We start from the raw sequence: 23,492 nt of genomic DNA, 5'->3' as shown, positions 1-23,492 counted from the left end.
TGGAAAAGCTAAGTGTAACTTGGATTGTTTAGATGGAGAGTTAGATAATGTCTTTAGAACTTATTTGAAGATAATGCTTATGACAGTACAAGTGAACCAACTTAACTGCCTTAATGAATGTAGCTTTTTGGTCAAGTGTTGTTTTTGGTACATTCTTACGGAAGCTTTGACAGCTGCTTGCTGTGCTTAATACTCCCATTGAGGAAATGCCATTTTATTCTTCCACCCGTATTGGCGATGTTTTCTTGCACAGTTTTTCTTTAATGTCACCTATGAGCTGTTTTAATAGATTTTAAGGTATTCAAGCATGCTCTAAGCAGTATTGCTAATAATTCCTAATATTTGTACTTAAGACATGAACTCATGTATTATAACCTTTGTTTTAATATATTGAAAAAGGATTTTTTGTCGTACTCATTTGTGACGTTTTATTTTTAGTTCAGTGACCCATTATATTTGGCTTATTACTTCTCGTTATTTTTGAAGGATAAGATGTTTAAGTATAATTTTCTGATGATGCAGTGGCTGGTGTCACATTGTGTTCTCTGTCCACTAGTCCTTTGACATTTGTGTCTAATGAGTATTTCTTCGAAGGAAGACATTAGAATCATAGGATCACCACCCAGATTCCTGCACAAAGGAATGCACTCTGGAGTGGCCCCTCCTCCCTCTGGCTCACTCCACCAGTCTTCCATGAATAGACCCATTCAGGGGTGAAACCAGTGTTCAGTGTCACAGTGAAAGAACCTCTGATTCTGTTCAAATTAACTAGTGTAGTATGTTATTTAATCAGGTTTGCATTTACTCATGAGTGACTGTAGTCTCTTCTCAGAGTACACAGAAAACAGTAGTGAACAGAATAATCTGGGTTGCATTTATTAATGCTCTTATGATTTTAGCTTAACGATAACTTTTTTCTTAAATGTTTAAACATACATTTGATTATCAAAAATCAGTGCAAAAACTGAGTATGCTTGATAGCTTTATTCCACACAGTTTCTTTTGTATGATTACATTAGGATGACTTGTTAATTTTTGAAGACATAGCTGGTACACGTTAGGGCATGTAGTAGATCCTCAGGAAATACATGTAGTAGACTTCCTGATGAAAGAAGGTGCTGGCTCTTAACAGGGAGTGAAAAAGATAGTTGAGGAAGGGATTCCATTTTCTTTATTCATGTCAGGTCTCATGGGAGCCCTGACTCCTACACTTAGTCCAGTGGTTCTCATACTTTTTGAAGTCGGGGTACATTTAAAATTCTACATATAATTATAGGGGTACTATATACAAATTTTTGAAAAATATGTTATAATAAGTCAAATATTAAAGAAAAAATATAAAGTTCAAGCATGATTTTATGGTAATTAAATGAAATAAATACAAAATTAATTTTTTTTTTTTTTTTTTTTTTTCTTTTCATTTTTCTGAAGCTGGAAACAGGGAGAGACAGTCAGACAGACTCCCGCATGCGCCCGACCGGGATCCACCCGGCACGCCCACCAGGGGCGGTGCTCTGCCCCCCAGGGGGCGATGCTCTGCCCATCCTGGGCGTCGCCATATTGCGACCAGAGCCACTCTAGCGCCTGAGGCAGAGGCCACAGAGCCATGCCCAGCGCCCGGGCCATCTTTGCTCCAATGGAGCCTTGGCTGCGGGAGGGGAAGAGAGAGACAGAGAGGAAAGCGTGGCGGAGGGGTGGAGAAGCAAATGGGCGCTTCTCCTATGTGCCCTGGCCGGGAATCGAACCCGGGTCCTCCGCACACTAGGCCGATGCTCTACCGCTGAGCCAACCGGCCAGGGCTTAATTTTTTTCTGACATTAAAAAACATTTTTATGTTACATTTTTTGAATTATGCTTTTTAGAATCATAAAAAAGAGAGGTTAAAAAATAAGAAACCGCCTGACCTGTGGTGGCGCAGTGGATAAAGTGTCAACCTGGAAATGCTGAGGTCGCCGGTTCAAAACCCTGGGCTTGCCTGGTCAAGGCACATATGGGAGTTGATGCTTCCTGCTCCTCCCTCCCCCTTCTCTCTCTCTCTCTCTCTCTCACTCTCTCCTCTCTAAAAATTAATAAAAAAAAATAAAAAACCAAAATGTTATCTTTTTATATATATACATTCTTAGTAATATTTAGTAAATTTGGCAGGTCACGGTGTGAATGTGTTCAGTTTTCTCATTCTTGTGTTTATGGGAAACATGAGCCTGATATGTCCTAGTGATTTCTTCAATGTTTGGGCATATATTTGAAAAGCAAACTCTCATTTCCTTGTCAATACATTAAAGAATTCCTCTCTTTTTACTCTTAATTGTGTTGAGGGTAGAAAATCCTAATTCATGTAAATAGAATGTTGAAAATTGTAGTAAAATGTTCAAAGCTTTTTTAGATATTGCCACACATTCTTCTTTTTTAGAAATCCATAAGGCTTCAAGAGACAATTCCTTATGTTTAATCATCAATCCAAAACCCCCACCATACATACCATCTTAACTTTACACCAAACAAAGGATAGAAGAAACTTGCCTCCAGTCTTTCTGGGGAACATGGGGGGTAGTGTAATCCAGCACCACAGCTTAACAGCGTTTTGCAACCTAAGCAGGCAAGTGAGGTGGGGGGTTGGGCAGACTGTCAGCTTACAGCCAATTCCCCATACCTCTGTCCCCCCAAAATCTAAACTCCAGAAACCCTGTTGGTTTTTTGGTCCCCAACAGGCACATATTTCTCTGGAATACCATAGGGCACACCTGGAAATCGTCTAGGGCATACACTTTGAGAACCATTGCCTTAGTCTGATAGCTGGAGAAGGCAATGTCGGGTAGTATCAGAGAGACCTAGGCTCACATTCTGCTCTGCTATTCACTAGCTGTTTGATTTTGGATAAATTACTTATCTCTCTAGACTTCAATCTTTTCCTCTGTAAAAAGAAAAGGTTTTCTGAGGATTAGAGTTACTGTGTGTAGAGCACTGTACTCGGTGCTGGCACTGGCAGTTAGTCTTAGGCCTGCCTGTACATCCTGGCTCCACCTGCAGACCTCAGCACCTTCTCGCTTTGTCCTTTGAGGAGGCTTTGCTCTTGGTCATTACTAATAGAAAGAGGCTTATGCTTTAGTTCAGCTGTTTTGCACTTTACCTTTCAGTTTTTAGGAGTTTAGTGATTTTTGGCTGAATTGCTGCACTACTACTGGGTAGCATGAAACATTTTAATTTTAAAGTTGATTTAGAATTAATCTGCTATCTTTAAATAAAATACAAGCATACCTTAGAGATATTGTGGGTTTAGTTCCAGAAAGCACGTATTGCAATAGTTGTCATCTCTGTTGCTGGTAGAGGAGGATCTTACTTTCAGTTTGTACAAACAAAAGAAACAGAAATTCTGTGCAGCACAATAAAGAGAAGCGCAGTAAAATGAGGGTGCCGGTAGTGGCTATTTAAAGGTTGTGTTATATTGGTAGACCCTTAATTTTAATAAATGTGTGTAAGGTGATCTGAGACTATCATATTCTCTAATGAAGGTCTATAGTTCCCAGAAATTGATTTAGATTTCCTAGATGCAGTCTTAAGGAATAAACTATTCTTTTTCAGTTGAAATATACTCTATATATGTTAAAATGTATAGATTTTTAAGGGTACACAGTTCAGTGAGCTTTGACAAGTGTATATGTAACAACTACCCAAATCACGATATGGGAAATGTCCATCATTCTAGAAATTTATCTGATGCCCTTTCTCCCTTGTTACACTCCTTTCCTCCATTTTGATTTCTGCCATTGTAGATTAGTTTTGTCCATTCTTGGACTTAACTATAAATGGAATATGCAGGGTGTGCTCTTTGTGAATGGTTTCTTTTGCACCACGTAATGTTTAGAGATTCATCCATGCATCTGTGCTTTTGTGATTACAAGTGATTCCTTTTTATCTATAGACTTGGCATTTCTTACTGGATGAAGGAATTGATTCTAGCTTCCCTCATTTTAGGTATACTTGTGTCAAGTATTCTTGGCAGTAAGATGAAGTCAGTAGTGTAACTGTGGTGATGGTAATTAATGGATTTAATAGTTAATCATAGGGATCGATGATATTAAACAGTATTATATAGAAGCAACACTGAATTGAACAATGGTGAACTTTCAAAAGCTTATAAATCTTAATGTCAAATAATACTTATTCATCATTTATTGTAGGTGCTACAGAATATTTTGGAAACAGAAAATGAATATTCTAAAGAACTTCAGACTGTGCTTTCAACCTATCTACGGCCATTGCAGACCAGTGAGAAGTAAGTTAGATGATAAATTGTGTTAACTGTAGAGTAGTTGTCACCTTAGGCTATTCCCTTGTAGTTTTGGAGACTAGCGAGTGAAGTATTAGAACAGAATTTAGTGTTCCAGTTTGCCTTAGAGGATAAGCAATCTGTTTGTTAGATTAAGACTTTAATAGGGCATAGGGATGGGAGAGGAGAGGAATATAAGTAAAACTGTTGATATATTTTTACTGTTATTTTTCTTGGCTCTAGGTTAAGTTCAGCAAACACTTCATATTTAATGGGAAATCTAGAAGAAATATGTTCGTTCCAGCAAACGCTTGTACAGTCTTTAGAAGAATGCACCAAGTAAGTAAGATGCTAAAATTTACAAAATTTAGATTGGTATAACTGGCATTTTTAAAGGATCAAGTTTAACTTACTTTTAGAATTTACCTTTCCAAAGATGGAAACTAGGTTATTTTGAATTTATAAGGCATATTATCTTTTATAGTAAAAGCTGTGTTTTAGAATATCTAAATTTTACAGTAGTGTTCTTAGAAGGAGGGGTCTATGGATTAGTCAGAGAAAGGAGAACGATTTCACGTGAGCAATGATTTTTAAGGTGTTGGGGTAAAGTGGGGGATGAATAAGCCCTGAAGAGGAGAGGCTGGCGTGAGAAAGAGCAGAGAGGCGCCAGTGGCTTGTTTCCTGTGGGCCTCTGTGTGCTGTATGGGAGGTGTGCGCGCGCACAGCCTTGGAAGCCAGGCCTTCCCGGCATCCTCTTCCAGCACACGTTGCTCCTGGTCGTCCGGAAGCTGAGAAATTGTAAAGCACTTATATACATAATGTGCTTTTTGGACGTATTAAGAACTTGGTTTTTTCACTTTTCCAAGATATTTTCCCCTGTGGTGGGGGACATGTATGTTCATGAGTGGACATGAGATTTTTTTTCTGTGTGACTATTTTATGTTCTTTGTTAACATCAGACATTAAAGGATATTTATTAAGTGCCTGCTGGGTGTTATAATATGTCATAATGCATCTGGAAAGTTTTGAGATTTTAGTCCACCGGTGATATTTGATGTTTATTTGTGGGCTTGAAAAGGGAGCTAACACATTTAATTTTGCATTATCTTTATTTTTGTAGCCACCTAAAGGACCAGTGTTGGGCAAACAAATGTATTAGGCTTGCTTGCTTGTACTTTGCCTGATTGGTGCATGAGCACGGGCAGCACCACGTGGATAGTCTCTGTAAGGCTGTGGGTGCTTTGTCTCAGGGCAGCAGGTTGTAGATTGAAGATCGCCTGCTGCCATGGGGAGGGGACATTGTTTGCCAGAGAAGACCCCCTCTCCCCCCATTTGCTTGTCAGCCTCTGAGGGAGAGAAATGGTTTTCCTGCCTGCTTGCTTGCCCGCCATTGTGAGACTCTTGGCCCATCCTTTTCCAGCTCCACAGTTCCTTTACTGTCTCATTCCAATAGGAACCTGCATGGCCATGGCCACCGGCCTTACAACCAGAAAATTTTCTCTCTCGTTGGTCTCTGGTTTTCCTTCCCGCCTTTTCAGTGTTGGAAGTGGTAGGGGTGGCCTGCCCTCCGTGCTAGCAGTTCTCCACATTGGGAACAGTTTACCATGCTGAGAGGAGGTGCTCACTTTGCTCTGGCTTCGGGGTTTCATGAAGGCACTTCCTATTGGAAGGTGTGGCAAGGAAAGCTGAGTGTCAGCGTGACTAAATATTGGCTCTCAAACAAATTCATAGTTTTTGGGGTGGCGGTGTGCAGCATTTTTGGTTTGCATAAAATGACATTACTTATATGATCATAAAAAGATTAGTTTGAAAATCACTTTGCTTTTCTCTTTGTGAATGAAGATCATTTGGCAGCAGTTTGGATTGTTTGCAAGACGCCAGCACTGTTGTGCACAAAATGGGAGTAAATGTTTGCTTCTCCTTTCCCACTGGTTATAGGTAATGTGGACTAAATTAGCACTTATGTAGTACATTTTGCAATACCTTATGTGAGCCTCATGTCAGTCCTGTGAAATAGAGCAGATATTACTATCCTCACAGTATAGATTTAAAAACTGAAATTCAGGGTAGTAAAGGAACGTTAACTGTCAACAACATGGATGGTAGAGCGAGAGAGAGCACTAGGGTTCTTCATCTTAAGTAGTTTTATCTATTTTCTAAAGACAGGGATTTGGGAGAGGTCTCAGGAGGATCTCAATAGAATAGTAATCAGCTTTCCAGGTGTGTCCTTTAAGGGTTATGGTCTCTACTGATTGGTTGGCACCAGGGGGGTCATTGGTCATTGCAGCTAGTCCTGATGTCAGCCATGGCATTATCTGGTTTTGCTGCGTTCCTGGGCCCGGAGCTGAAACACAACTGAGGTCTAGATGTTATCTTTAATTTGACCAAAACTCTGTCTCTGTGGTCAGTAGACCTGAGGCCTTGTTCGTAAGATTATTTGTTTGATGGGGGTCAGAACCTTATCCTGAGGGCTTAATGCTTAAGGGCTTCTATGGGAGTCAGAATGGGGCTATTCTCTAGCCCCCTGTTCTTTCTCTCAGGGTGCCTATCACACGGCTAACGACATACCAGGGGAGGGAAAGGTCAGGGGACAGTCTGAACTGCATGTCCAGCCATGTGAAAGGTCAGAGCGATCTAAACCACATGACTAGTGATATGCTAGGGGAAGAAAGGTCACCCTGGGGGTGAGGTCCCACCTTCAATAATTGTTTCCCAGTTTTGACCATTGTTAAGTTACCTGGGGCTTTCTGCCCTGGTGACCTCTGTACCTGGCCTATTGTTCCTACTCTGCTCATGTCTTTCTAGCTGCCTACTATATCATTAGTATGTTCTAAGTGCAGTCTTTGTCTCTGAATTTGGCATGACCATAGATATGGGTTGTTGAATTTTCCGTAATGAAATAAAACATTTGAGACTAGCTTTCCTTATCAACTGTTTCCTTTCTTTCTTTTAAAGACCATGAATATTCTGAAAGTTATCAGAGATTTGGGCAGAATTCAGAGACAAAATTCAGGGTTGCGTTCTCTAACTCTCATTTCTGGGTTTCCCCTAACTCCCAGCAGCTGAGGTTGAACCAAACCTTGTGGTTTCTCTTGGAGTTTCGCTATTCCACATGATAGACTTAGACAATTGGCTTAAAAGCAGAGAAAACAGGAGATAGGTCCTCCTCCCTTTTCTTCTCCAAATGCCAGACCTCTTCTAGAATCTTCATACTTCTGAGTGCTCTCTGGTGCCTTCAGGTAGTCAGTTTGAAAGGAGTTACTTGGTTACAACCAGAAATGAAATTACCTAGATGTACATAGAACCCAGTCTTGTTCCTATTTCTCAAATCATGGTTCTTTTGTGTTGTAGGCTCCTTGGAAGCATGATTTCTGTAATAATCATGCTCACAATTCAAAACAAAATAAACTATAGACTTTTTTTAAACATACTTATGCAATTTGCTCTATTAACATTTTTAAAATGATGATAAATGCAGAGAAAAACTGCATTTCAGAAAGTACTTTGGAGAGCACTACCCATCTCCTCTGTCCCAGAGTCCTGAATGCGAGGCCAGGGCCTGTCTACCAGAGTAGGGGAGAATCCACTGGCAAAAATGCTGCTAAGAATCAAAGGTCCTTTCCTAAGGTCACATAGCTAGTAACTGGTGGTCTGAATCCAAAGCCCCCAGGCCCTAACACCTACATTCCAGTTCCAGTTACTGTCGTGTGAAAGACACACTGGTTCCCAGGACTCTTACAGTTTTGATTCTTAGCAGCATTTTTGCCAGTGGATTCTCCCCTACTCTGGTAGACAGGCCCTGGGCTCGCATTCAGGACTCTGGGACAGAGGAGATGGGTAGTGCTTTCCAAAGTACTTTCTGAAATGCAGTTTTTCTCTGAAATATATTTTATATGATAGAATGATTCCTATAATATAATGACTTACTATAATTCTTAACTATATTATAATTTAATGAGACTTGAGAATCTGACAATGACTTCAAAACAACTTTTCAAATAAACTCATTGTAAATTGTGAGTTTGCTTGTATTTTATGATGGAAAGCAGGTTAAATTCTGTGGAAAAATAAAAATCTCAAAAGTTCTTTTCCATAATGTCCTTGTTATTGCACCAGATTTTATTATTCATTTTGGTAATGATGTGATGTGCTTCTAATATCCCCTCTTAAAAAAGCACTGAAATATCATGTAATTCTTTAGGTGAAGGCAGGCAGACAACAGAGGTAACCAGGTTTCATGTGTTTGTCCTTAGGCAGCTCTTGAGATAGCTGGTGCACCTGACTTACCCCAGAATCCGGTCCTGTGCCTGGAACTTTTCGTGTGTGTGTGTGTGTTTGTGGAACTTGGTGTATGTTGCATGGGGTGGATGTAAGCCACTCCACCACTCCTCGGTGAGTGTTCTGGGGTTTTTTCCCTTTCTGTCCCCATTTTCCAGGTCCTTCCTTTTCCCCTTTCTCTTTTTCATATGCTTCATGCTTCTTTGGCCCCTATCACAAGATTCAGGGCTGACAAATACATCTAAGTTTAAATCTGATACAATCCAGTTGTGTTAATAAAAATGTCTCATGACTTCCTTGCTGTTGCTTTATGTGATGTATGGGGTACCTTTTCACCATAAAGATTCACACAGGTTTATAAATGGTAACTAACAGATGATAGTCCCTAGTATCAGGAAATGGAATTTATAGAATGCCATCATCTGTGGAAGACTAAGGGAAAAATACCCATTTTGGACAAAATCTGGACTCTTATGGCTCATGGGTACTATTAGAGGACAAGGTAGGTAGTGTCTCACTCTTTATATTCCCAGTTATTTACTTCTATAGTTCTAATATATAGTAAATTTTCAATAAATGGTTGGTGTTAGATCATCAAATCAGTAGATCTTAAAGAATTTATTTCTCTAGAGATAGTTTCTAAGCTAGTTAATTGTTTGAACTATTTTTTTAATTAAAAAATGGTTGAAACTATTTTTATGATTTTCAGCTTTTGCTCTGATGACAGTTAAAAACACTGTGCTTCTTGAGTTGAATTGATGGAGAGAGATACTGGTGTCACTAACATATGAAGGCAAAACTAAGAAAAGGACTTAGGATAAGATAATAATTTCCTTTTGAGGTGTTGGTGTGCCTTCTAGTGAGTATGTCTGACAGGCAGTTGGCCAGCCCTGGAATCACATAAGATTGGAGGTAGAGATTTGGGAGCTGTAGTGTCCTGCCCCAGGGGTGTTTGCCTCTTTATATCTTATTTTCTCATCTGTAAAATTAAAATGGGGATGGTAGTATATACTGTGAGGATTAACCAAAAGTCAGCAGGTGGTGGTGGGGGTTTGGGGTTTGTTTCTCCCTGTGGAAATGCATTCTTTTTATTTTTTTTGCAACAATCTCATTCTTCCTACTTTTTGCAGCAATACCTCCCAATTCTGTTAGAGCCATTTGTAATTTAGTAATCAATAAAACCCTGATTTTGAAGGTCCCTGGGTGAATTGTTGGCATCTTGAAGGAAAGGTCTCTTTCCCTTCACATTGACCTTTCCCCTCACCCTTTCAGTTCTGCGGCATTCTCTTCTGTTGGTTCTACTCTCTGCTTGCAGACTACTATAGGACATTAAAGGAAACATATAGGGTATATAACTTTAGATATTACTATCTTCTTCTGGGCAAAATTGTTCTATAGAAGATGATGATAAAATTGTGCTTTCTTCTCAGTTCTTTTTTTTCTTGCCATGTTATTTTTGGAGATAGCTAACGGGCAGGTGACTAGCCATGGAATCATGTTGGAACTAGAGAACACTTCAGTGAATTCAGTGGTCTAGAAGACAACTTATTTTTAACCACCAGCTAGTTAAGACCATTATTGCCTATATCTGGAGTGGTAGAAAGCAGCAAAATATTTTTAATCTTATTCTCATCAGTTACTTGAAAGGAGTCTGTATTTATGTCAAAAAGTCAGGAGAGATTCACTTGGAATGTGAAAGTGAAAATAACTCAGTGTTTAGGGAAGAAATGTTTGGGATGACTAACAACATTATAAATGGTCATTTTGGGAGGCAGAGTGATTGCAGTTGTAGGAATTTTCTTTTGTTTTTTTGGCCACCTTGTTTCCTTGTCTCACATGGTTGCTTCTGGCCCGTTTTACCTGCTGCAGGTCCTCACGGCTGTGCGGAGCCCTCTCTCCTGCTTTTTGTGGCCGCCATCCCCAGGGTCAAAGCCAGCTCTTGGCTTCTGCCTCTTATATCTGCCTTCCCAGAGCTGACCTTTTCTTTTGATTTGTGTTCCCAGTAGTCTGCTCGATATTTTTGTGCTGATCTCCTTAGAGCCCTTCAGCTCAGCTCAGCAGGAATCCTCGTCATTGTCGCTGCCTTTCTTCACCCCTTGTTGCCCCCTTTTTCCTCTGTCCCTATCTTAGTTCAAGATTCCACTGCCCACCTGTCAGTTCTTTCTAGAAACCATGGACACCTCTCTTAAGGCTTCCTTTCTTCTTGGCTGTGCCCCTGTACTACCCTTACTGCTGACACTTGCCTGGGCTTAGGTCATCTCGTCCTCCCTGTCCTTGCACCGAGTCTCCTAACCAGGCTCGGGCCTCCAGTTGGCCCTTGCACATCCATCTCTCCACCAGCCCAGGCTCTTTCTGAAGCGGGCCTTGTTCGGTCAGCATCCCACCAGGAAACTCCGGATGGCTCCCAGCTGTTTGTTCACAGCAGTGTTTATAAACCTGTCTTTGAGGTGTTTGAATAGGACATCTTGAGGGAGTGGAAGCTGGTTTAGAAGATCAGGTCCAAAGTTTTGATATTTATGGTAGTCCCTCAGGTGGGCTCTTGTCCTGTGGCTTCAGACTTTTCTCCTGCCCCTTCCCCTCGTTGTGCCTTAACTCAGAGAGAAAGCCTTTACCTCTGTCCCCTGGGGAGCCGACAAATGTGGTTTCGCACTGGCTTTCCCTGCCATTCTATTCCTGTGGGTTCACCATCTTCTTTTGTTAAATCCTGCTTGTGTTTTCAGACCCAGTGAATATGTATCACTTCTTCCCTTGCATTTGTTTACATGCAAGTTTGGGTTTTATTTTAGTTGCTAACTCTTTTTCAGTGTATTGTAGACCTCAGTAGACTGAGTTCCCTTATCTATGACAAAAATCAGTTTGTTAAAGAGAATATTTTATATAAGTATTTAATGTAATTATTATAGTTAAATAAACAGTCATGATTTTGTTCAAAAGTTAATTATAAAGCTTACCTTAAGATTTAAATTTTATTTTTGTAAATACTGCTTGGACCTGTATAATAACAATTTCACAACAAAATAGTATTTGTTTTATATTATTATTAAAATACAGGTTTAAACTGGAGGATGTAGTTTATTATTTTTTGAAAGCTATCTTTTTAAACTGTCCAAATAATAGCAAGCCTGGGTGATATAGAGATATATAACTTTGGAGAGCAGACTCAGACCCAGAGCTCACTTCTCATTCTGCCTGGGCCATCCTAAGAAGCAGGGCATAGGCCTGGAGCTTATCTGGAGGTGATATGGGGTTAATTGTGCACATTTGTAGAAGCAGGCACTGACCCATGTCATTCAGGTCATGGGGTTCACCTCCTGTGAGTCAGCAGAGGAAGTGGCGTCTGCAGAGACCGACCCTCTGCCCCTGGGTTATTCGTTGTCACCTGGGGGGCCCCTGAGTAGCTTTTCTCATAATTTCTCTTCTTGTTTTGACTGCGTGATCGCATAGAAACTTGATTTCAGAGCACATGTCCAGTGCTAGAATGTCAGACGTCTAGGAATTTAGAAAGTGATGGCAAACCAGTGGCAGGTACAGGGGACATAAGCAGATGACCCAGGGAGGGAGCTCGAGAAGGCTGACTACTGGTCAGAAGAGAGCTGTGGGAGGGGTCTCAGATTCTGCTCCCTTCCTGGGGCTCTGGCATCCTTGAAGTAGTGGCCCATGTTTAGGTTTTTGAGTCCCCAGAAAAGACTTGCCATGGACCATCTGCAACCATAGCTGTGGTTTTTGTGTGGCTGTGGTTTCCGAGGCCCCTGAGGCCCCTCCCTCTGTGGGGACCTGGGGCTGCTTACTAGTCTCTTCTTGAAGTTGCCTGTCATTTGCAGACAGACTCTGTGGACTTCACTGAGAACAATGAAGTGTACTGAAGTTCACCCCGTTCATAGTGATGTCTTCTTGTCGATCTTAGTCGCCTCTCTGAAATCTGTAGTTAGTGAATTGTGAACATTTTATCTAGGTAGCAATACCAAAAGGAATAAATGTGTTATGGGAGAAAATTGTTTTATCAGTTTTTGTGATTTTGCAACAGTTTTTCCTAGGATTAATTATTTTCATTTAGGGAAAGGAAGAAGGCCCGTTGGGTATCTCCTTGTACTTTTTGCTGTTATTCTTATTGCAAAGACTAGAGACTGGATTCTTTGTCAGCACAACTGTTGTCAGATCATCAATAAGACCCTGTTTGTTTCAGACCATTGATAATACCGACCCACTATTAGATCTTGGTATTAGTACAGTACTACCAGGAGGCTGCAGTTGGAAGTGGCTGACGGCAACAGCCCTCTGCACCATTTGTTCCTTTGCACCTGGCCTTAACATCGTGTTGCATGCACTGCCTCTGAGAAACAACCTCTAGAAGCACAAGAGAGAGCCAGAAAGAAAATCTTCTATTTTTATTCTTGTAGTCTGCACTGTGATCTTCGTTAAGTTTTGCTTGTTTGTTCCATTGATTTAGTGATCCTAGAAGGTGTTATGTGTGAGACATGTTGGCACATGATCTAGGTTCCAGTCTTAGGGTGACTCATGTAACCTTTCTGAGCTCCGTCTGTTGATGCTATCTAGTGAGTATGGATTACAGAGGCTGTTAAACTGTAAAACCATTTATATGGTAATGGCAAGTATAGTGAATTCTTGTAGAGTTGGGTTGAGAGAGGTAATTAAACTCTAGGGCCAGATTTAGTGGGGCCGAATAAACAAGGAAACAAAACCTTGTGTAGTAAAAGAAACTGTTCATGTATAAGCCATACTAAAATATAACTTAATTTAATTAACTGATGAAATAAATGAAAATCCATTGATCTAGAGTTTAGGTCCATTCTTCTTTGAATTCATCAGGGCTTGTGGTGTTGGACCACGTGGGAAGTGAAATCATAACATGGTATATGGCATAGCACTGAGCAGTGTTATAAAATCATCATAATTCATCATTCCATGTGCACATCACTGACTGTTCATCTCATGTTCATAAAACTATGTCATCCCATCACTGCAGTTAATTTCAGCCCCTCAGCTCGGCACTCAGGGTTCCCTGTTGGATCACTCCCATTCTAGGAGCCAGGTTCAGTTTTTTCACTGTGTCCCTGCGTATGAGCATCACCTGCTCAAATGTTGGTGTGTAATAGTTCCAAAATAGATGTATGTTAGGTGTCTGGATCCTGATAGCAGGTTGTCCAGTGTGTCTCCTAGTGCAGCACCTTGCTGTGTGTGATGACTGGTCTTCAGGTGATTTAGAGAGGATGCTGGCCCTCGTGCCCTCTCCAGGAGGGTTTGTGTCCCTCTGCACTGGCAGCAGTTTGCATCATAATAGTGAGGCACCTTCCGCTGTCTTGTATTCCCTTTATTTTTTACTTGTTTCATATTACCCAAAAAGATTGCATTCTCTTTTAAGGTAGAGAAGATTTCTTACTCTTTTAATCTTTCCCAGTGTCTAAGTAATTGAGGTTTACTTGTTAGGTCAGTGACTATTTATCTTGCAGATACAACTGTGGCTAATTCCCGAAGGCTATTAGAAAACCCACTTAAGAGTTCACACTTGGAACAGTGTCAGCTAGCAGTGCAGATGCTAGTTTACTTTGACTTCAGATAAGGATAAATGAACAATAAAACCTCAGATAAGCCTGTTCAGGGCTAAATGGTTACTGCATTACGTAAATGCCATTTACAGGTGAGCCATGTTCTATGCCAGAGTTATAGTGTGCCTTTCCTGCTCTTTTTCTCATGATAGTAATGATGATACATTGCCTTTATTTTTTATTTGCCCCCCCCCCCATACCTATCACTGATTTATTCCTGGCTATGTTCATTTTTTTTGAAAATACTCATATATATTAGGTACTTATTAATGTTATATTCTAGAAATCATTCTGGACTGGAGCCTTCTGGCTCTCATTTCTAGCCCTGCGACATGATCTCGGGGTCTCCTCTGATGGTTAGCCTGCTGCCTTTCACCCCTCTGTGTTGGGTGCTGGTGTCTTCTTCTCTTGTTGCTGTAGTTCCTCATTTTCCAGGAACGTCCTGAGGAAAGAGTGCATGGAAGGCGGTTAGTCTGTGTTCATACTAACAATGCAGGGAGACAGACTTGTCGGAAGTTATGTCTATCCATGTGCTAAGGTTCAGTGTTGAGAAATCCCAGGTCATTCTAATTTTTGTCTTTTTTTTTTTTTTAAATTTCTGACTCCTTGTTTGAAACTTGTATTTCTCCCTCAAAGGCTTTAGTGCGCTTGCTTCTAGAACTCCGGATTCCTGTGCTGATGCGTTTGCTTTGGGTCATGTTGCATCTCTCTGGCTGGCGCTTCAGCTTTCTTCTGTCTGGAGATTCATGTCTGTTAGCCGAATTTTATTTTCATTTCTTTGATTTACTTCTGTCTATTTTGTTTGTTTTCTGTATCTGGAATTTTTATCCTGATCTGGAACTGCTTGTCCTGGTCTTCTAGTATTTTCTTTCCCATTAATCCAGGAGATTGCAGAACATTTTCCAGGTTTCCTACTGACTTTTTCAGTTGTACTTTCATTTTAATTTTCAGAAGCTCCTTTACTTTTGTCTTGAATGTTCTTATTTTCAAAGTGTTGATGTAAGAATGTCCAAACCTGTAGAGAATTTTTATAAAAGTTTATTTGAGTCAAACTGAGGATACACCTGGAGCGAATGTCCTGTCAGCAGAGACAAATGCTTTTGGGAATAACAGTTTGCAGATTTTTTTTTAATACATTTGAGATTAAGGAGGAAACTCAGGAGGATTATGTGAAGATGGAGAGAGCAAGATTTGTTAACAAGATTTTTTGTCGTCTTGAGGGTGGTTATTTAAAAGTTGTGTTAACCTAGTGCACTGAAACAACAGACAGAGCTTGCTTAAGGGAAGATAAACCTTTTACTAAAAAGATACAGTCCTGGGCATGACTGCCTTCCTTGACCTGCCAGTTAGGAATTTAGGAATTTGTGATCAGATCACTCTGTGAGGTTACTTTCCATAGAACGCCCCCCCCCCCCCCAAACAACAACAACAACATCCTTTTCTTTTTTCATAGATCTATTTATTATTCTTAGGATTAATTACAGTTCTTTTGAATTTTCTTTTCCCTGAAGAGTAACTAGCATGATTTTCCCCCTTCGTATTCCCTTGCTTTTGTTAAATTTTTTTTTTCCAAAAGTATTTGGTCATTTTATCTCTGTGTCTTACAATTAAGATTGGTGCACTAAGACACTTGAGTGGAAGTGCTGACCGTGGGTTGAAACTAGTTGACTGTTTTGTTGGGGAACCCCTGGTGTTACTATATTTTGGTCACTTTTTCTCTGGGTCAGATTTCCTAGAGAGAAGAGAAGGCCGTTCTGGTCTGCTGCTTTGAAGATTGGAATCCTGTCAGTGCTCTGGGCTTCTCGTGGGCAAAGGAGGAAACGTGGGCTGAGGGAGGGTTGGTCAGTGTCCTTTCATGATCCCTGTTTTCTAAGGACCCCTGCTCTGTCACTGCTGGTAGGCTCCACCAGTGACCTTCTGGACCGTGGCAGTGAATGTCTTGGCTGCCTGCAGACCTTTAGCAGCTATGCTTGCGGCCCCACTGGCAGAGGCTGGCCTGGTTGCTGGGGACTCAGGTGTGGTTTTGAAGTTGGATTTGCCGGCCCAGTTATGACTGCTTGTCATCAGCTTTTCAGCTTCCAGAATTGATTCTGATTGTCTCTTTTTCTGTTCTTTTTGTTTTTGTGAATTTGTGCCCTCTAAAGAATTAAGGCAACCGCCATGGTGTGGATTTGGGAAGGAGAGGGGTTGGCAGATTTGCTCAAAGTCTAGTCTTCACCTGATGGGAAAGGTGGCTTTTAATTTTTGGTATGCCTATTGTGATGCTAGTTTGGTAGAAAACCTTAGTAACCAAATAGCCACATTTTATAATTCTTGTTTTTGTAAAATGTAAGGTGTTAGGACATCTGTTTTCCTCTCTGCCCAGAGAAACCTAGGCTTATGGGTTTGTAGGTCTGCTGTGCACAGGTCCTGGCGTCTGGATGCTGGAGAAATGGCTGGGGGTTAGTTCACTGTTCTGTAGCAGAGCAGCTTTCAAGGTAGGTACTTTTCCCTGTGGTGTGCTATGAACACACATCCTCTGTGATCTGGATACTCTGTTTTCATAGAGGTGGTACACAAGGAGGTCTTTCTTACTGAAAATAGTCTGTTTGTTACTTAGCAATTTTCCTTCTGTCTGTAAAATTTAGGATTATTTCCTTGTGTTGCATGTCTCCAGGTTGCCTGAAGCTCAGCAGAGAGTTGGAGGCTGCTTTTTAAATCTGATGCCACAAATGAAAACCTTGTACCTTGCGTATTGTGCCAATCACCCATCTGCAGTGAATGTTCTCACAGAGCACAGGTGGGTTTACTTACACTTCTTACTTTAAAGTAAAGGACTTCTCCAGGTACCCTCCTAAACAATGCTGATATTCACTTGATTATTCAAGAGTGAAAATTTTAATTGCCCCTTAAAAAATTAGTGCCTGTAAAGGGCTAGTAAAACGTCTTTGAAGTTCATATTATTATATTTTTCCACGTCTCCCCTTCAGCCTGGAGTGCTTTGGAGAATGGGTAGGAGGAGCCTAGGGAGTATTCTGGGATGTGGCCGCAAGCTACAACCCACGCTGCCAGAACCGCTTTCTCCATAAAACTGGAAGTCATGAGAATAGGTTTGCTGTAAGAGAAAATGTGTCATTTAAAATTAGGACTGGGTTTTATAGGTATATTGAACATTAAATTGGAGATCATTAGCTTTAGCTTTTCAACCTGAAACAAAATTAAAACACATGAAACAGAATGTACAAATTTTCTGCTAGTTTGTGAAGAAAAGGCTGTGATGTTTCCAGAGAATTGTAAGGAGACTCACGAACGTTGCAGTCATTAGATACTAGAGAGCGCAGAGGCACAACTTTTTATTAGTAAGTGTTTCAGAGAAATGTTTATGGTTTCTTTTGAAAACGGTTCAAAAGTTTTTAAACCACAAATGGAAAAATAGTTTTAGTAGCATCAAGATGAATGCCACTGTGCTGCTAATTATTATATTAAGCTTCATCTTATTATAAGTCAGTATTTCAACTTAAAACTTAGAAACTCTTTTGGTAAGCAAGCACTGCTGAGCCGTTTAGAGACTGAGATGAGGTTCAGGTGTAGTGTCCCAGTGAGTATGGGAGTGGTGGCAAGGCTTCTGGATCAGTCAGAGCTGGTTTCAGCCCTGACTGTGGATTTTAAGTAGGTGGGGCTGGGTCACCTCACATCTCTAAAAGTGCCTGTTGCAAAGGGTTACTGTAGTGTTAAGCAAAACATGTGTAAATTGATCCAACGTGAGTGAACATGATAAATGCCCTAAAATGAAGCAGCATCTTTGACATGGTGATGATTAGGATGTACAGTGTCCAACAGAAACAAAACACCCAGAGGCCTGCTCTCCACCCCACCCTGCACCTCGCCCTCTCTCATTTCCAGGAGGGCGGGCTGAGTTAGCATGCACCTTTCTGAAACCAGGAAGCATGAGTTCAGTTATGCTCTCTGCTGTCTATTCCTGGGAATTAAAAATTAAATGAAATTTCTACAAAAGTGAAATGCAAGAATTAAATTTGTGTTTCGGAAAAATTTTAAAGGAATTGTTAATTCAGTGATAGGGGATATAAACAGAAAGCAAATAGGATGTTAGGGCAAAATTATAATCTTTTTTATCTTTGCTCTCCTCTTCCCTCTTTTTTTTGGGGGGGGGGGGTTGAGTCTCTGAGATTGGGTTGGAAGTATGGAAGCGGCTGAACAATTTTAAGGAAAGATTCTAACTAAATATTTTTCCCATAAAAGTGAGGATCTGTCCTGAAGATGATATTTAAAGCAAATTCAGACTGTTAGTTTCCTAAATAATAGTTTCAAGGGAAATGCTTGCAAGTATGTGCTGTTTATCCTCTCTTCTGTACTATTACTTTAATGACTGTCATAGCTGAAATGTAGGTGTAGCGTTTTCCCAAAATAACAGGGAAAGAATACAGATAACTTCCTGAATGGGTAAACTGTGCCTCCTCCATGTGCCTTGTCCGAGTTGGGAAGTGGGTGGACTGAGGTCACACTGTGGGAGTGTGAGCCTTCAGAGAGGACGCCCAGGATGCACTGCCTGTGTGTCCTTCTGGGGTTCCTGAGCAGCGAGAGTACCCACTCTGTTCACAGGTCAGACTGCACTTCTCAAGTGTTAAGTCCATGAATTGAGATAAAGAGCACAGTTGTCTGGTAGCTTCTGTCAGCATTCACCACTTTTCATCTGGGCTCTTAACTTGTAACCTCTTCCCTGTTTCTCTACATTTGATGAAGTCTTAAGAGCTGTCACACTTATGAGTAGATTAGTCTTGTGTTTGTGCTTGAATATGTTACTTAAAGGATTGATTTAAATTTAGTGTTTTGTAGTGCTAAAGTCTTATTTGTGATCTTACTGGGTTAAATTCTGAGGGTGAATCTTGTGAATGCATTTATAGAGCCACCAATTGTAGAATGTACTGATATGTACCTTTTGCATTATCATTCTATAGTAGACATCATATGTTCATGGCTGTCTATTTTGAATGAATTATGGGTTATATAATTTAGTCTGTAAAATGAGTTTTGTTGTTTCCAGAGCTTTAATCATTACTTTTTGCTTGGCTACATGATAATTCTCCTTACTTGTGTTCCTTTTATTGTCTTCTTGCAGCCCACAGTGTCATTTCAGTAAACACAGAGGAGAGACACTGTGTAAGGATTGCTCACATCAGTAGAGTTAAGCTGAAAGAGCCATGGTTTTGTCAAAATAGCTGTAACCAACTGTTTTGTTTTATTGTGCTAAATTTAAAAAATACCTAAAAAAATGAAACAGTGCTTTATAAAGATTTATAAAGTTCTGTTTCTTAACTGTACATGTTCTGGCATTACAAAATGTCATGTGTATATTAATAGAAGTTAATTCTGCTTGCAAAAGGATTTCACTTTTAAGTTGAAGGGGATTTTTGGGGGATGGTGTAATAAGGATAACTTTCTTAGTTATGTTAATTCTTCTCTGCTTTAACTATGGTTATGAAACTTAAATATAATCCTGAAAAATCAAAAGTGACATGAATAGACTTTTCTGTGACTTTTCTTGTGATAGAAAAGGCCCCGTATGGATTTATTTAAAGGAGTTGAAATATATTTCTAGTATCATAATGTTTCATTTTTATGGGACTGTGTTTGACCATATGTTTAATGTTTAAAGAAATGCATATAAAATATAAATTGCTTCTTCTTCAATCCATTACTCCACTCGTGCTTTGGAATTGACAGAGTGAGTGATTTGAGGAGGAGTGTTTCTGAGGCATGTGAAGAGCACGACGAGTGTGAAAGAACTGGGGTGTTGTCGGAGGGGCCGGACCAGACATGTCTGCCCAGACTCCGGTCCCTCTCGGCTCAGCCAGCCTCCCAGCAGTGAGAGCAGAGACCGCGGCCTTCACTGGGTGTCCTCATCTGCAAACATGCATTATAATACTTGTGTCACAAGCCCAAAGTGATGTTGATAAGAATCACGTACAGAAAGAAGCCTTTGCTCTGATGCCCAGTACAGAGTGCTTGTCCCAGAGTGGCACTCTCTTCTGTCTTTTTTTCTGATTGTGTGGTCTGCTGTTCTCACTTCTGCCTGAGCTCAGTGGAGCCGGCTGGGGATGGTGGGGGAGGTGAGAGAGGAGGAAGCAGGTGAGAATCCTTCTTGGAGCACTCTTGATGTATCTACCTAGCTGTTGTGGGAAGAAGTCAATGCTGAGGAAGGAAAAGGGCAAACTGCTGATAAAACTGAACAAACAGGTACTTCAGGAAATTGCCTCTGGCTTTTAAATCACCATGACCTCTGGGTAAACACTATAGACTAATCCACAACAAGGTTCTGAAATATTGCTGTTCTTGGTTTCAGTAATCCCAGCCCTGTGATTTTCCTAGGAAAGCCATTCTTAGAAAGCACAAAGTTATATATGCAAAGAAACTGAATTGTGTGTTGGTTTTGAAAGCAAGCGTGCGCGCACACACACACACACACACAACCCTAGAAGTAGTGTGACAGCTTCTATGATAACATTTTATTAGGAAAAAATTATTTTTGTATGTGAGAGAAAGGGACAGACAGGGACAAACAGGAATGGAAACAGATGAGAAGCATCAACTCATAGTTGTGGCACCTTAGTTGTTCATTGATTGCTTTCTCATACGTGTCTTGACTGGGGGGCCCCAGCTGAGCCAGTGACCCCTTGCTCAAGCCAGTGACTTTGGGCTTCCAATCAACCTTTGAGCTCAAGCTGGAAACCTCATGCTCAAGTTGGTGAGCCTGTGCTCAAGCCAGTGACCTTGGGACTTCAAACCTGGGTCCTCAGTGTCCCAGGCCGACGCTCTGTACATTGTACCAGCACCTGGTCAGGCAGTTTTTGTTCTTAATGAAAGAGGTAACATGAACCTTCTGGGGGTTACCCTGTGGTCTTTTGAAATAACCAGCACATGTTTGGCTAGAAAAGCTGTGGTTTTAACAATATTAAAGATATCCTGTTATGTTTTGTGTTCTTGGTAGTTGCTGGTGGGGGAAGAGGGCATGATCACACTGAATTCTAACAGTGGTATCTTATTCTTTTCTTTGCTGGCCGCTTGTTGCTCAGTGAGGAGTTGGGAGAATTCATGGAGATGAAAGGTGCCAACAGTCCAGGGATTCTCGTGTTGACCACTGGCCTCAGCAAACCATTCATGCGCCTGGATAAATACCCCACTCTGCTCAAGGAGCTCGAGAGGCACATGGAGGTACTGCTTATTACGTGTCTGTCACTTGGAATCTGTTAGCCACTGTCAAAGAAGTTACTAATGACTTAGTTTATGGGCCAGAACCAACAAAACGTTTACTGGGTTTTTTTTTAATTTAGTGGGTTTTCAAAATGATTTAGTTAAATATTAAGATTTTCCCCCTTATCATAGCTTATCTCCTCTTGCACCCACTGCTGCTGATAGAAGAAGTTCCAAAAGATAGAAACTACTCATAGCACTGAGGATTCCTATCAGGAACATTGAGCTACAAATATTAAATGTATAAGTTGTAGAGAATCTGTTAAAAGCATAAATTAATTAAAGATGTATATATATTTATCTTATTTCTGAATAACTGGCTGTGGGGCCTTGTAGAAATTTGGGTTCAAGTTATTGGCTAGGGTTGGGTGAACTTTTTCTGTGAAGGGCAGGCCATTGGTCTTCTCCTTAACTGTACACCTGCTGCCAAGCAGCAGAGGCTGGATGTAGGTAGTGGGCACGGTGTGTGCCGTCTTCATTCACCACAGCAAGTGTAGTTTCCCTGCCTCCAGCTCTGGACTTCTCTCGTCCAAATTACTGTTTCCCGAGTCTGCTGGCTCCATGATTCCCTTAAGGAATAAGAGGTGGCGCTTTATTGTTGGGAAAAGAATTGGAAGATTCAGGCTGGTCTATGGATAGTGCCTTTTTATAAAAAAGCTTTATTATGAAACCTAATGGTGTGTTTCTTTTATTCAAAGGATTATCATCCAGATAGACAAGATATTCAAAAATCCATGACTGCCTTCAAAAACCTTTCAGTAAGTGATTAAGCATATTATGGAGTATTTTCTCAGATATTTTGGCAATTGAATGTAGAAATATTATTTATCAGGTAAAAATGTTAGATGGTAAAATAATTACTTTTGAAGTATAATTCAGGTTTACTGTGATGAAAAAAGAATAATTATACATGTACTAGTTATTCCATGGCTGATAAATTTTCCTGCTTTTACTAGACTTTGGACACTAGAACAATGAAATGATGATTATTTACATTTTAAAAAGACACCACATAATGATACTATAGCTGCTTGGAAATGATTTGAATATGTTTTTAACCTCTAGTGACCTTAGTGATAGGGTGTGAAAACAATACTAGTGGCTCCATTTAATGTTCTGTCATGTCCTACTGCTTGCATTTCTGAGATACAGTCCTTATTTATAGCATAACTGGTACTGCTTTTTTCCTCCCTCTTCTCAGTCTTCTATGTTGGCAGATAGTAGTGAAATCAGAATACATTTTTCTTGTCCAGTCTACATCTTTTCTTCTACAAAGTGGCAAGATCTGCTATATTTTCCTCAGTGATTCTTATTCCACAGCAGATTGTTTTGCCTCTCTTGATTCCATACCTGTGAATTAAGCACATCATTCAGTAGATTACCTGTCTTAAGAAGAAGTAGGAACAAAGCAACATGGCCAAAACTTACGATTCTGGGGGCTTTTAATAGTGTTCTCCTGTATCCTTCAGGCCCAGTGTCAAGACGTACGGAAAAGGAAAGAGCTGGAGCTGCAGATCCTGACGGAAGCCATCCGGAGCTGGGAGGGAGATGACATTAAGACTCTGGGCAACGTCATTTACATGTCCCAGGTCATGATTCAGTGTGCCGGCAGTGAGGTATGGCAGTGCATGTGTGTGCCGTGACAGTTTCTGTCCCACTGTGCAGAGAGTAGATGGCAGGGGACGCCAGCCATGTGCTCTTGGACTTTGTTCCTCTGCTAGTCTCTCAGTTGTTTTCCCTGAAACCACTAAAATGCCTTGGATAAAAACTAAGAGCTGAACGTAACTTGCATTAAATATGATCTATGTTTGCCTGACCAGGTGGTGGCTCAGTGGATAGAGCGTTGGACTGGGACGCAGAAGACCCAGATTCGAAACCCCAGGGTCGCCAGCTTGAGCACGGCTCATCTGGTTTGAGCAAGGCTCACCAGCTTGAGTCCAAGGTCACTGGCTTAAGCAAGGGGTCACTCAGTCTGCTGTAGCCCCCCAGTGAAGGCACATATGAGAAAGCAGTCAATGACCAGCTAGGTGCTGCAACAAAGAATTGACGCTTCTCATCTCTCTCCCTTCCTGTCTTTGTCCCTATCTGTCCCTCTCTCTCTTTGTCACAAAAAAAGTGATTTATGTTTTATGAAT

At 40.7% G+C, this 23,492-nt stretch overlaps 1 protein-coding gene across 3 annotated transcripts in view; it reads left to right on the top strand.

Annotated features, from left to right (window-relative positions):
- The window catches only part of ARHGEF7 (Rho guanine nucleotide exchange factor 7), a 151,472-nt gene that overhangs the window by 95,750 nt on the left and 32,230 nt on the right, over nucleotides 1–23,492 (top strand). For all 3 annotated transcript variants that reach the window (XM_066380549.1, XM_066380547.1, XM_066380548.1), the window contains 6 exons: nucleotides 4,179–4,273; nucleotides 4,511–4,606; nucleotides 16,766–16,888; nucleotides 21,180–21,318; nucleotides 22,056–22,115; nucleotides 22,827–22,973. In XM_066380549.1, the coding sequence (XP_066236646.1) occupies nucleotides 4,179–4,273; nucleotides 4,511–4,606; nucleotides 16,766–16,888; nucleotides 21,180–21,318; nucleotides 22,056–22,115; nucleotides 22,827–22,973 (660 nt within the window). The remainder of the gene's footprint in view (nucleotides 1–4,178; nucleotides 4,274–4,510; nucleotides 4,607–16,765; nucleotides 16,889–21,179; nucleotides 21,319–22,055; nucleotides 22,116–22,826; nucleotides 22,974–23,492) is intronic.

This window comes from Saccopteryx leptura, chromosome 4 (genome assembly GCF_036850995.1).
Source record: "Saccopteryx leptura isolate mSacLep1 chromosome 4, mSacLep1_pri_phased_curated, whole genome shotgun sequence".
Classification (NCBI taxonomy): Eukaryota; Metazoa; Chordata; class Mammalia; order Chiroptera; family Emballonuridae; genus Saccopteryx; species Saccopteryx leptura.
The sequence above is the reverse complement of the archived record's forward strand: the minus strand, read 5'-3'. Positions and strand labels throughout refer to the sequence as shown.